The 14,586-nt window shown below is 41.2% G+C and overlaps 1 protein-coding gene across 1 annotated transcript in view; it reads right to left on the bottom strand.

Annotated features, from left to right (window-relative positions):
- The window catches only part of SH3RF1 (SH3 domain containing ring finger 1), a 176,716-nt gene that overhangs the window by 18,115 nt on the left and 144,015 nt on the right, over positions 1-14,586 (bottom strand). Inside the window, exons 7-10 of the mRNA XM_050791728.1 lie at positions 10,230-10,399; positions 8,882-9,052; positions 5,617-5,876; positions 4,375-4,736 (exon numbers count right to left, since the gene is read on the bottom strand). Of these exons, the coding sequence (XP_050647685.1) occupies positions 4,375-4,736; positions 5,617-5,876; positions 8,882-9,052; positions 10,230-10,399 (963 nt within the window). The remainder of the gene's footprint in view (positions 1-4,374; positions 4,737-5,616; positions 5,877-8,881; positions 9,053-10,229; positions 10,400-14,586) is intronic.

Below are 14,586 nucleotides of genomic sequence, written 5' to 3'. Positions count from 1 at the left end.
TCAAACCACAGAGTACAGACACCAAAGTTAGCTAGAGATTTTAACACAAGGACAAAAACGCAGTGTCTAGAGATCCCTGAGACTTTGTGCAACAGGACTTCCAAATAAAATACTATTCCGAAGAGTAGCCGGTTAGAAGAGAAGCTGCGTCAGTCCCATCTGTACATTATAAAATTATATTTCTCTGTGAAACAGCAGCAGTAGCCCACTGCAGAGCAGCTGGGTACAGAGAACAGGAGGGGCAGTAGGCACACTATCATGTGGGGGATGCACCATGCATTGCTGATAGGTTTAAGTAAATGGATGACGATGCTCACAGTATGATGAGGAAAGAGAAATAATGAGGACGTTATCAAATACCTAGATATCTGCTGTAAGTCTCAACTAAAACTAGGATCTCTAACACAGTTTTTCCTTGCTGACAGTTTAATCTCACAGAAAGTTGAGCAAACTGCAACTTTGGATCTAATTCTGATCAACTAGAGGGAGGGCAGAAACCAGAGAGAGGTGGAGATGTTCTGCTGATGAAGCAGAAGTATCGAGAACTTGGAATAAAGCATGGAAAAAGAGGCTGGTGATAGTCAGGTTTGAACTTTATAGTTTAAAAGAATTGATTTTTAAATGTTCAAAGAAAATATATGCATGACCCGAAACTCAAAAGGGAAGATGCTTCAAGAGGAATAGGAAGGCTCTCAAAAATGAAATTCTAACCATACAATTGCAAATCATCCCTGCAGATGAAAACATAGAGGCATCTAAAGGTACTGATGTGATCTCCCAGGGAGCAGCCTAATGGCTCAAATTTTTAAAGGGCACGTACAAAAAGATCAAGAGAAGAGCCCATAACAAAGAACATAACGTGGCCCATAGCAATTCAAGAAGGCTTAAAGATCAGAATGAGCTTAAACTTGCAAAAATGCTAAAGACAAAAAAAATTTTTTTAAGAGCTCTTTTAAAGTTATGTTTGAAACAAGAAGAACAAGAAAGACACAGACCTGCTGTGGAGGATGATGGTTCTTGGATGGCAAGAAGAAAGGGAAGGATAATCTTTAGACTGGAAGGGAAGAACAAACTTTGACAAGAGGGAAATGAGTGAAGAGTTGGGATTTAGAGATCAAATGACTACTCTTAACAGGCTGAATTCACTCCAGTGTACAGAGAAAAATAGCAGCAGAAATGCAACCAATAACCTTTGATAGTCTGGTGAATCTGGAATGAGGGTCAACTGAACAGGCAAGAAAGGGCACGTGCAAGTCCCAATTTTCTTTTTTTTTCCCCGAGACAGTCTCACTCTGTTGCCCAGGCTGGAGTGCAGTGGTGTGATCTTGGCTCACTGCAACCTCTGACTCCCTGGTTCAAGCGATTCTCCAGCCTCAGCCTCCTGAGTAGCTGGGATTACAGGCATGTGCCACCATGCCCAGCTAATTTTTGTATTTTTAGTAGAGACAGGGTTTCACTGTGTTGGCCAGGCTGGTCTCAAACTCCTGACCTTGGCTTCCCAAAGGGCTGGGATTACAGGTGTGAGCCACCACGCCCGGCCCCAATTTTCAAACACATGACAACAAAGCACTTTGCAGACCATCTGGGAAATTCTAAAAGAGTATTAAACAAAAGATTTATGAACATTTAGAAAGGGAAATAAAACTCTTCCAGGAGATACCCGCTAACAATAAGTCACTGCAGAAATGATGGGGCAATGGGGAGAACTCTGTGGATGGGAGGATGATGTAAAATCAATGTGGCATCTGGTGACTTCTCCCAGGACATCCTTGTAGATATGATGGAGAAACGTATATAAAGACACTCTAGTCATGAAGATTCATGATTAAGTGACAAGAATCATGGAATTCCTAAATTTATATCAACCAGAAGTCTCTTTAGTGGATTTGGAACATTAAATGAGGTAGGAGAGTTCATAAGGGAAAACTTGAAATCTGTGATATGGGGACTAGGTAAATAAAACTTCAAGAGTATAGCATTAGAGAAAAGACACAAGGGGACAAACCTGCAAATACCTCAGGGCACCATGAAGAAAGGAGATCTGCATTTTCTATGTGGGCCCTCAAAATAAAGAACAATGGTTGGAAGGTTGAGTTGAGTTACAGCTGACTGAAGATGGCACAGGGCAGTCTTGGCCTAGGGCACTGCTTGGTCAATAGGGCACGCACCCAGGCAGAAGCCATGGCCGTTTGTCAGGGAAGGGTGCTCCACAGGATGACCAGTAAGGACCTGTACTAGATGGTGCTATAACAGGTTAACTCAAACTTTGTGGTAAAAATCCGGTCCTAAAATCAAGGTGTTGGCAGGGCTGGTTCCTTTTGGAAGCCGCTGGGGAAGAATCTGTTCCCTTGTTTTTTCCAGATTCTAGAGGCTTCCTGTATTCCTTGGCCTGTGGCCTCATTTTCCTATCATTCCTACCTCTGCTTCACCATCACGTCTCCTTCTCTGGCCCCGAGCTTCCTGCCTCCCTTTTAAGAACATCCTTGTGTTTACATTGGGCCCACCTGGATAATTCAGGATAACCCCCTCGTCAAAGGGCTCTTAATTTAATAACACCTGCAAGGTCCTTGTGGCCATGTAATGAAACATCTTTAAAGGTTCCAGGGATCAGGAGGTGGACATCCTTGGGGAGTCACTATTCTGTCTATCACAAGGACCTTTAAAGCCTCAGAGGTTAAGTGAATTCTACATTGGAAGGGCCCAGCTGAAGAGTCCCTGTTCTTATCAGTGGCACAGGCTCTGAGACACATTGTCCCCAAGCCTTAAAATCTAAACCGTAAAAATAATTATTTATAAGTATATTAACAAAGTTGAACATATTGGCTTGAGTGCAAGTTTAATGTAGTTAATTATAAACACTGAACAGATACCAATCTTTTTCAAAAACTCTCATGTTAACCCAACAATTAAATATTAACTTTTTAGTAGGCCATAAAGTTTATTTCCTTATAAACCGCTATTTACAGGCTCCCTTAACCATTTAAATAGAATGACATACATTACCACTTAACCAGGTGGCCAAAAGTCTATGATCACCCTCCCTCAAACTTCCCAGAACTGGTATAGAGCTTCAGGGGAAATGTGTAAAATATTGAGGAAAAAGTAATGATGACAATAAAATTATCCAGATCTGTTACCATCTCTTCTTTTTCTTTTTACATTTAACCACTCTCAATTTCTCTTACCTCCAATCACCTGTCTCTAAACCCAACCGTAGGTTATTCTTTCCAATATAACTTTTCATCTATATTTTCTTTAAAATTCAGCCCCAAATGAGACATTAAAAAAAAAAAAACAACCTATGGATTTAGAAAATAATGTTTCCTTATATTTCAAGTCTTACCTCTCAAGGAACCATGCTGCTTAAGGTCAGATGTACTGGGCCATGGACCAGTACTAGCCTGTGGCCTGTTAGGGACCAGGCTGCACGGCAGGGGGTGAGCGGCAGGTGAGCGAGTGCGGCTTCATCTGTATTTACAGCTGCTCCCCATCACTCGCATTACTGCCTGAGCTCCGCCTCCTGTCAGATCAGCAGGGGCATTAGATTCTCACAGGAGCATGAACCCTGTTGTGAACTGCACATGCGAGGGATGTAGCCTGCACACTCCTATGAGAATCTAATGCCTGATGATCTGTCACCGTCTACCATCACGCCCAGGTGGGACCACGTAGTTGCAAGAAAACAAACTCAGGACTCCCACTAATTCTACATTATGGTGAATTGTATTTCATTATATAGTACAGTATAATAATAATAGAAATAAAGTGCACACTTAATGTAATGAGCTTGAATCACTCTGAAACCATTTCCCCGCCACCACCCCTGGGTCCATGGAAAAACAGTCTTCAACAAAACTGGTCTATGGTGCCCAAAAGGTTGGGGACCACTGCTATAGATAAAATAAATCCATAAATAACACTTTTGATCAACAGTTTCATCCCCCTCACATATATATATTTTTACCAGAACTCTTACCAAGCAAGACTCACTGAGCAGGAAGACTTGAGGACGGCAAAATGATGAAAGAATGAGTAACTAAAGGCAAAAGGAAATTCCTCCACAAGACTAAGCTGCACATGGAGGAGTGACTAAGTGTCATTCACTGTGGTCCTTCTAACCTGCAGCACAGGGCGTGGCAACTAGTGGGTGTTTAAACACAGAGAAACATGAGCTCCAGATAAGAGGATGGGGTGGTGCCTGCGTTTCTTCCCCACTCTACTCCTAGCACCTGGCATAGTGACTCACACGTGGGGAGCACCTGAGGGTTTGTTGAACAATGACTCTTCTCATTAGCTAAAAATGACAGACACAACATAAGGAAAAAAACTGGGAAGTAAGTAAGGCAGAGAAACAGTAAGTAAGTAAGGTCTTACTTTGCCATCCTTGTCTGGTTTGGTTGCTGAACTGTTCCCACAAGCTGATGAAGCACTGTCAGGAGACGTGGGGAGTCCAGGGAGAACAGTCACTATCCGGCCACTGGGCTCAGCCTCCAGAGAAGCAATGGTGATGCTCTGGGAGGTCAGCGGAGCAGCTGCTGCACAGGCCAGAGGGGCACTGGCTCGACTGATACTGATGGCAGCAGTGTGCGTGGCTGAGCTTGGCATCGGAGGCGCAGGTTGTGGGGAGGCCAGCGAGTGATGGGGCAGGCCCACAGATGCAGGGCCGAGGCCGGTGGCATTCTGTACCTGGATGGGTGTCACTGCTGCCGTGGGGCGCTCCTGGTTGTGCGCTGCAACTAGTAGATGGAAAGAGGGAACACAGCAAAATTCAACTATCTAATAGATGCTGCTCACCAAAACATGAGTCATTTCACTGCATCAGACCATGATAAAAGGCTGCTACTATATTTATTACAATAAAGATGGGATGGATGGTAGCCTAAAAGCACTTAATCTTAGCTGGATTCCTAGACACTATCTATTGTCCTTCCAGGTCAGTCCTTGAGTCTACTGAGTGCCTGGAAGCTCAGTTCTTTTACTTAGGAGACAGCCCCTCCACAGTGTTAGCCACACTGAGCCAGTTTTTGATGGCATTCTACAGTGTCAAGCCATGTCTCCCTCTAGTCCTTTTCCTATTATTCATTCCCTTTTCTTATTAATCATTTTCCTTCTTTATGTTTTTCTGATAGAGCTCGCAAACCCTTAGTCTACCCCTCATCCCATTAGTTACCCGAGACTCTTGGGAAGGTTTTCAGTGCTACAGAACTATGAAAGCTGTTTAAGATCCCATAGGATCCAAAGTAGACTTGTGCTCAAGTTAATCAGAAATAATCAGCACACTTGTTAGTAGAGTATCACACAATGTCACATGAATGGTAGTAGTGAGATTTGAAGTCATAAGATTTCAACTATAGAGATCAAAATTTCAAGTACTATTGACATTCTTAGGATCAGCCTAATTTCTTTCAGATTTTAGATTTACCCATCAGGTTTGAAGTAATATGCAGGACACGCTTAGCCCAAATAAATAGATACAAGGTTCCACTGAGTAGACTGTGCCTAATGTTGTTCATTATTTTAATTACATCTACATTTCTCAACATCTGTTATAAAAGATCTACTATTAGGCAGGTAAGCCTTTTATCCTGGTATGTTCTGTCCTGGGTTCCTCCTTACCTGTCCTCACAGCATTGCGGGCCTGGTTGACTGTCATTTGCCCAGTCATGTGCAACAAGACCTTGGCCTGAGGACTTGTCTGGATGTGAGCTGCTGATACCACAGCCGTGGGGACAACACTGGGACTCCCAGCCACACCATTTCCCTGGAGCTTCTGGGCAGGCCCTCCTGCCGTGGAAGGACTGACCATGGTCACCCCCCGACTAGTCTGGCCAGCTGTAGACATAGGGACTTTAGCTTGGGAAGCATTTGTCACCGCCCTGCCAAAACAGAAACATAAATGGAAAGTCCGATCCATCAGCAAAATGAGGGAAAGAACAATTAAACGCAAGAAAAATGACTCAGAGCTTTAAACACAGAACATTTTAAAAAATGAATGAATTATTTTTATAAAGTTTAAGAATAGAAAATTCAAAGTAACGATGGCTCTGAGACAGAGAAAGGTCTTGAAATATATTCTGAATCACCAGAAACCACACGTCATACTCTGCTCAAGAATATACAGTTACTGCGTTCAGCTTTCCATAACAAGACCAAATATCTCTGCTGACTTTCAAGGCCCTGGATTCTCCCACTTCATCTACAGAGCAAGCTAGGATCATTCCCTGACTATATTCCCATTTCCACATCTTTGCTCCTGTCTCCTGGCTTCCTACTTGCCTCCAGCTCCACATCACACATGTGCCCGTGTACATGCATGCACACATATACACGCACTAGTGGAATGTCCTTTCCGTCTTCTCTTGACATATTGTAATCTCATTTATGTTTCAAGACCCAGCACGAACGCTGTCAGTTCAAGAAGCCTTGCCTCAGATTCAGGTTTAAGATCTTACGATTCTATTGTTTCACGTGGATTTCTTCTTTCATCCTGTTTCTAAACTCCACAATTGTTTATGCTTTGGTCCTTGATTACAAAATGTGGTATGTTATTATTATTACTATTTTTTGAGACAGAGTCTCACTCTGTTGCCCAAGCTGGAGTGGAGTGGCGCACTCTTGGCTTACCCCTCTGTCTCCCAGGTTCAAGTGATTCTTCTAAGCCTCCCAAGTAGCTAGGAGTACAGGCATGCGCCACCATGCCCTGCTACTTTCTTCTGTTCTTAGTAGAGGTGGGGTTTCCCTATGTTGACCAGGCTGGTCTCGAATTCCAGACCTCAGGTGATCCGCCCACCTCACCCTCCCAAAGTGCTGGGATTACAGGTGTAAGCCAATGCACCTGGCCGGTGTATTTATTTTTAAATAAATTCTTTATCAAATACTGCTGACTTGGTAAGTTCCTTGAAGGCAGGGCCAGTGCGACATAACTCTTCTGTATTCATCCTGTATTTGCACATGTACCGGGTTATAGCCAACTTTAAACATCTATTTACTCACTGAATGTAATTAAGCTCAGTGTAGTTTTGTGTAATGTATTTTTTTCATATTCCAAATTCATTTAAATGATAACAATTCTGTATATAGTAACTTTCTACTAAGAAAACACTTCCTTAACTTGAACATCCTTATTATTTACCGTGAATGACAGAATTTACTGTAAGCACATGTTCCTCTAGAGTTAAACAAGCACAGAGACTTTTTTTTTTCCCCCCTTGAGATGGAGTCTTGCTCTGCCGCCCAGGCTGGACTGAGTGGCGTGATCTCGGTTCACTGCAGCCTCTGCCTCCCAGGTTCAAGTGATTCTTCTGCCTCAACCTCCAAAGTAGCTGGGTCTATAGGCACAGGCCACCATTCCCCGCTAATATTTGTTTTTTGTTTTTTTTTTTTTTTTGTTAGAGATGGGGTTTCATCTTGTTGGTCAGGCCTGAAGTGATCAACTCCTTACCTCAATGATCCGCCTACCTTGGCCTCCAGAAGTGCTGGGATTACAGGTGTGAGCCACTGCACCCGGCTATACAAGCAGAGAGACTTCTAATAACTGGTTTTTGACAAAAATTTTTAATAAAAAGTATTTTATAAAAATGTTTTCCTTCATTCACTTTATTTTTTTTGTTATTTGTCACATTTCTCTTATCTATTATTATCATTATTTTGCACCAGGGAGGTTCTATCTGCCATTTTCTGGATGGGATGGATTCTGAATGTAGATTTTAACATACACATAAAACAATGTTTATATTGATTAAAAATTTGCAAGTCAAATTAAAGTTAACATTCTGTCACCATCTGCAACAATAGTGATTTTCATTTGATTAGGCTGCTGGCCAACCTATAAATCAAGGCCAACAGCTGACAAACATGTCAGTTCATTAAGCTGTTTGTTTAAAATCAGGGGGTTTGAGGAATGATTTAATGCAGTTAAACCTGGACTGTATATTAAATGTCTGGTGGTCAAAAACTACGGCTTCCCCAGTGTTGATTTCATTACAGGTCATTTAATTCTATTTCCAAGGTTCTTCCCTGAGTGACCAAAAGTTGAACTATCTTTACATGAAATGTATAAATTTTTGCATATCTAAAGCTTCTGTTACTCTGTAACAGGGTTTCTCAACCTCAGTGACATTTTAGGCCAGATTATGATTATTTTTTGTGGGAGGCTGTCCTATGTATAGGACGTTTCACTCTTAGCCTCTATCCACTAAAGCCAGTAGCACCCCCAACCTCCAGTTATGACAATCAAAAATATTTCTGGATATGGTCAAATGTTCCCTGGGGAGCAAAACTGCCCTCAGTTGAGAAGGGTCTATGCTATACTTCTGACTATATGATAGAATTCATTGTCAGAATTCAGAGGTAATTACCAAGTTAATGAAACAGATAGAAATCTAGAGCACCAGGGTTCAGGTTTGAGCACTTCTTCACTATGTGATCTCAGACAAGCTGTATGATATCTCTGTGCCTCAATGTAACAGCAGCGAAGAATTAAGGTGAATCAGCGTTTACAAAGCTGCCTGCCTGGCATACAGTACGCATTATATAAACACCTAAGTATTAACACTAGCTTTTCTTTGTATCAACACTACGCCTTTCCTAGTAGAAAAATACTGAAAATGGTGCTGTTGAACCTTTTCACATTAAAGCAAATAACTTAAAACCCGGTACATTTACTGGTAGAAACCTGTAATTGCACATATATGCATGTGAAAAGCAAGCTAAAAATTTTAGAGTTAGAAGGGATTTTAGCAGATGTAGACATGGATTTTTAAAACTTTGGCTATGTAACAGGCAATTATAATGGGAAAGGAATCTGGATAGGCTGAAAATCATGGAAAAGAACAAAGCTTCTCTGTTTAGAACATAGTAAACAATTTATTCAAAACCATACCTTGTGACTGGTGCCACATAATTGCCAGGGAAAACCCCTATCTTGCTGGTATGCATGGATGTCCCTTTGAACCAGCCATCCTGGCAGCGCTCAAACACTAAAAACATCTCCCCTTTTCTCAGCTCTAGTTCATCCTCTTTCCGAGGAGTGTATGGATATATAGCAACATACCTAGAATAGAAAATAATATTTGGTTTCAGGCTGAGTAACAGACAAATCCCAAGATGCTCAAAACTCTTCCTTGGTACAAAGTGTTGAACATTTTGTACAAATGTAAACTGAAAGTATAATCCTTTAATCTATAAGTAGCATTGACAATTCTCCATTGAAAAATGTTTTGCTGTCTACATTTTAAAAGCAGGCAGAGGCCTTTCTGATTAAGCACCTGTTCCTCCCAGTGTGGAAGTGACTATCCCGCCAAATAGTATTTGCATAGGGTGAAAGAATTAATGCAGTTTCCAAGAGTGCCTAACTTGCTACCAGAGATTATGCACCCACAGGGGAAACTGTGCTCTTCAAATGGCACTTGTTAGGCTTGAGAAGTAGCCCCAAATGAGAACATACAGTATGAAACCCCACTGGGAGCACAACATGCTGGCTTCTACACACAAGCTGAACCTAGAGGCTTGAGCTACACCTGCTTTTGTATGCTCAGTTCTAGGGAAAAAGACTAAATTTGAAAAAATCAAGGGAAAACAAAGTCCAGATCAGAAAACGTACAAGACAACCCCAAGATGCAAGGTGACTGTGCCCACCAACACATGGTAACCATGCGGGCAACATTAACCTATAGTTCTTACCAGTGCTCTAAACTGTTGGTGTATAAAATTACACAATGCAGGATCCACAAAGACCTGGCTGTGTTCTGCCCTAAATAAACTCTCAACAGGATAAACTTTTCTGGATACTCATTGCTAAGGCCTTAAACTTTTTACATTCATACTCCAACTAGACCTAGATATGATTTGTGCAGAATACCTTTCTGTTATTAGTATTCTTATGCAAGAAATGAAAATAAAGATGAAAAGTTCAAACAGGAGTTGTACAAAAGAGGCAGTTTCATACACATATAATGTTATAAAGAAGCAAACAGTGTGTTTCCCTAAACTATGAAAGGTCTTCTTCACTAGTGGGACAGCTACCTGGCAAGCTCATGTATCAGACTCATTTTCTCTCAGCAGTTCCCTAGTCACATGCATGACCAGGTAGAAGTCTGCAGGACACAGACCGCTTGGTGAGCCATAACGCTGTCATCAGCTCACTGTCAGAAAGGTGCTTCTTGACCTCTGAGGTTTGGACTTAGTTTTAAATGAACACATAAGCAGTAATAGACGACACCCTCACTTACACACTGGGGCGAGTCTGAGGCCGTAAGTGTGCAATCTGGTCAGTGGATCCTGCCATGGGCCTTGGTCCCATTCCAGCAGCAGCAGCAGCAGCAGCGGCGGCGCCTGGTGGTGTGGAGGCAAGGACAGTGGCAGCCAGGAGAGGGGGTGGCGGAAGAGGAGGATTCAAAGTCTGGTATAGGAAAAACATAAAGAGAAAGGGAAAAAAGGGAACAAAATACTGATTTACATCTTTCTATGGAAGGTGGGAGAGAAAAAGAATCATAAATCCATAGAACAAGACTTTAATGGAATCCACACAGGGCAGAATCATCAGGCTAACTGCTATGAAAGCCTGCTTCTACAAATTCATCTCTTGTTCTCCTTTAAAATCTTAAAGCCATAGCAACCTTTTCAGCAAACAGGTAAGTAATCACCCTTGGGAGGAGGGAAAGAAAAACAAAATGAAACAATTGCATGTAATTTTAAGATTAATAGCATTTTAAAGTATGAACTTGGACAAGGATCCAAATGCCTTTTGAGGGGGGTAGCTATAATGTCACGCTGCTTGCTAGGAATTAATTTGTGATTGTTTCTGTAATCTGAAACTTAAACACAACACACAATTCAGCTGCACTATATCTCAAATCATTCCTTCAGAAGAAAATTTCCTTTGATGCTTGGTCTACAAAAAGCCCAAACAATAGTAAGCCGAAGTCACTGGACCATTGTTGCTACTTTTGCTTATTCTTTTCTTAACTTTGCCAGCTTTTGAAATTTGGTACTATCAAGCCTGGTAACCTTCAACAAGTACACTAGTGAAAAGCTGCTGGTTCCTTTATGGGCACAGCCTAATGGGGTTCTGCCTACAGGATTCCATGCCTTTTGAAAATCAATGGAGCAATTGTTACCTTCTGATCTATAAACCCAGATAATTCTTTAGGGTCTGTATACTGAAACTCCTGGGAAAACAGGCACACAAAGACTGCCTGAACCCCTACCTCGTCCTCTCCAAACGTTTGAACCACTAGATGTAAAAACTAAATCAAAGGAGAACTGAGAAGACTAAAGAATTTACCTAGTTAAGTGTAAATGGCTTCTATACATCAGCATATTAACAAAATAAAGATCCAATGATTTCTAAATATAGCTTATACCAGTCATCTTATTTCTGTTTTTTGGAATAAAAATTTTAATTTCATCACCATTCACTATAATACATCTGGCTGTTCATATACATATACATAGTTTCAGAAACATAATGAACTGAGTGGAAAAAAATTTCAAATTTCTAGACATATGTTACAACTATTCCACACATTATGTTTAATTTTTTGCTAAAGCAACTTTCAACAAAGATTTTTCCCACACTGCAGCTAAAGTGGTTGCAAAACATTTAGTGCAGAAACAAATGAGGTGCAGAGCCACTTACAAAGTGCAAACCAGGAGAAGGCAGAGGTTAGTTTAAAAAGTTGGAACGTCATGAAAATGTGACTCACATTCTCAATTCAAAATATGGCGGCATTAAGATTTGTTATAGCTCTGGAATTTGCATGTACTGAGGCTTAGAGCCTCCAAAACCTTTAACCAGGAGAAGGGCAAGCATTTATCCTGTGACAAAGCAGAGATGAAGAGAATCCTGGTCACAGCACATGTGACCCAGACAGTTCATGGATAATAATGTATCAGCAGTTTGACAGGTGAGATAATCAGTCTACCCTGTATATAGAGTAATATACGGAGAAACTGTAAAATTACCACTTCACTGATTTCCATTTAAATCTTTCTAAGCTCAATCTCAAAACAGTGTGGCTGTGGAAAGGCAGAAAACTAACGGCATGTGCTCAAACAGAAATTAAAATCGTCTATTACAGCTTAACTTTATTAACACAGAGGCTGTACTAATTTGACCTAAAAAGAAAAAGACAAAAATCATCTATGCACCTGATAAAAACATGTCATCTTTTGTAATATAAATAAAATTTTGTAATAAAATGTAAAATCACTTCTTGTCATGAAATACACTAAGCAAATGTTTCACACACATTACTTTTGCAAAGAGTGAGAGTTAGACATTAAGATACGGCATCAAAGAGGATATCCTGAAGGATCCCAAAGGTTCTGCCTGAGAGAAAAGAGTTTTCTCTCACTTTCTGTGGTTGAAACATAAATGGTTTAATAAAATTGGGCAGATCTTTTCCCAGTGCATGCATGTTTGCATGTGTAAATTTGTGTGTATGTGAGCACACAGATGAAGATCAAGAAACTCTGATTAAAATCAGATTCCTAGATGTTGCTTGCCCCTGTGGGGTTGGTAAAATGATAGGGTTCTGGTGACTCCAGAGCTGTGACAGACTAGGAAATTTTGTGGGTTGCTTTATAAACAACCTAAACCAAAATAATCTGGTGATGTGGAAGTTCAAAAGGTAATCCACTGTGTAATGTGCTTCAGGCGGTTTGCTGTCCTGCAAGACCTGAAATTTCCACAGAGTAAAACCATACGTAGCCTTTCATTCACCCGGAGGTGACCTGGAGTCCTGCTTATTATTTCGTAGTCCAGGCCAGCCCAGGCACCAGAGGCCAAGTATAAAAAACAGCTATGGACCTTCTAGAAAATGATGCAAAATTCACATTTTGTTAACAATATTCTGCTCACTAAAACTAGGACTTAAGAATGGTGTGCTAATGGGAAATGGTCATATTTTGCCATGTCTGGGTTCTTTTCTCCTGACCCAGTAATCTTGAAAGAAGAGACATCACTGAAGGAGCACGGCCTTTGGGGTCAAAAACACATAGATTCCAATGCTGGCTCAGCCTCTTGGGGCAGTCCTCGACTGCCTTCCTTTGCTAGAGTGAGCACCCAGAGAAGAAGTGTCTTCTCTCTGAGTGGGCAGCATTTCAGAACACTGGCAGGCCACACTGCTAGTAACACTGTGAGTGAAAAGTTCAAGTATATGGGTGTGAACCCTCTCCCTTCTGGCACTCTCCCCTCTGCTTGCCCTTTCATGCAACCCACCCAGGTAGTGATTAGATCTTAGGATCTGGCTAAAGAGTGGGGAAATGGTCCAGTACGTCTCAAGCTTGGGCCAAGGGCTACAGGCCAGCTTACCAGTAAAGTGCTTTGCATTGGAGCTTTGGACACAAGTTCAATTGAAAATAAAGGGTTCATTTCCTTTCTAATTGTCCCTTATGTGTGCATCTCCCTCACATACCTCCCAGGGTAGAAAAGTGACTGGCAAGATAGATTGAGCCTCTCTGTGTCCCGTGGGCAAATATCATTAATATTCTCCAATCTACCATTATTTCTTTCTAAATGTCTGATTTCTATTCAGCTCATTTCAACCCTACATATCAACATGTCTAAATAGTCCTTGTGTGTACTAAACTCAGATGCATGAATACTGGTTGATGAGGGAATGGTTCAAGCTACCATGTGAAGATGCCTGTTGAAATTGGTCAACGGTGTTACCAAGTTCAGCAGCATTACCATCTATATGCATAAATTAAAAATTTACTGTTTCACATTTGATCTACAAGAAACAAGAGAGATATCTATACCAGTTAGGTGACTGTAAATTCCGTAAAGTCTCTATGTTTCACTATACCAACCTGAGACATGGAGTTAATAATTAGAAATAGTTTATGTAAACTGTCTTTCCCAGTGCCCTGGAGTACAGCAGAAGCTCAATAAATAGAAGCTACTGTTATGATTAATGAGATTGTGAAGTCAGGGACTGTCTCACCCGTCTTTGTACTGGTGGCACCTAGCTTTGCAGCTAGAAGATAACAGATCCTCAATGAGCATTTCATGAATGAAAATACATTACGTGCTTCTATCCCCTTCTTAGAACAATATGACATGGAATAAGAGGTCTCAGTTCCTGAGATGCTAGAATCCTTTCCTGTTGCTGCTATCAAAGTTCTGACCATATCCTGCCCTTCATCCTGATTTTTAGAGCTCCTGCCAATTCCAAAGACTCTACTTCTAACTTTCAAACTACCAGGGTTGGCAGCCTCATCCACTTCTTCCAATTCCCTGAATCCACCACCACCAATGCGTTCTGCTTAGCCTCCACCATGGCTACATATTGGCTATTCTGAGAATCTGACATCATTCAACTTTGTTTAAATACACACATACAAATGTGTATGTGTATAAATTGTTTATTATTTGTTATTATTTTCTTTCTTTCTTTTTTTTTTTTTAGGAACAGCATCTAGTCCTGGCTGGAGTGCAGTGGCACAATCGTGGTTCACTGCAGCCTCGACCTCCTGGGCTCAAGCAATCCTCCTGCCTCAGCCTCCCGTGTAGCTGGGCCTACAGGCATGCACCACCATGCCCAGTTAGTTAAAAAAAATTTTGTTTTGTAGAGACAGGGT

Source organism: Macaca thibetana, chromosome 5 (assembly GCF_024542745.1).
Source record: "Macaca thibetana thibetana isolate TM-01 chromosome 5, ASM2454274v1, whole genome shotgun sequence".
NCBI classification, from domain to species: Eukaryota; Metazoa; Chordata; class Mammalia; order Primates; family Cercopithecidae; genus Macaca; species Macaca thibetana.
This window is presented reverse-complemented; position numbering and strand designations above follow the sequence as displayed.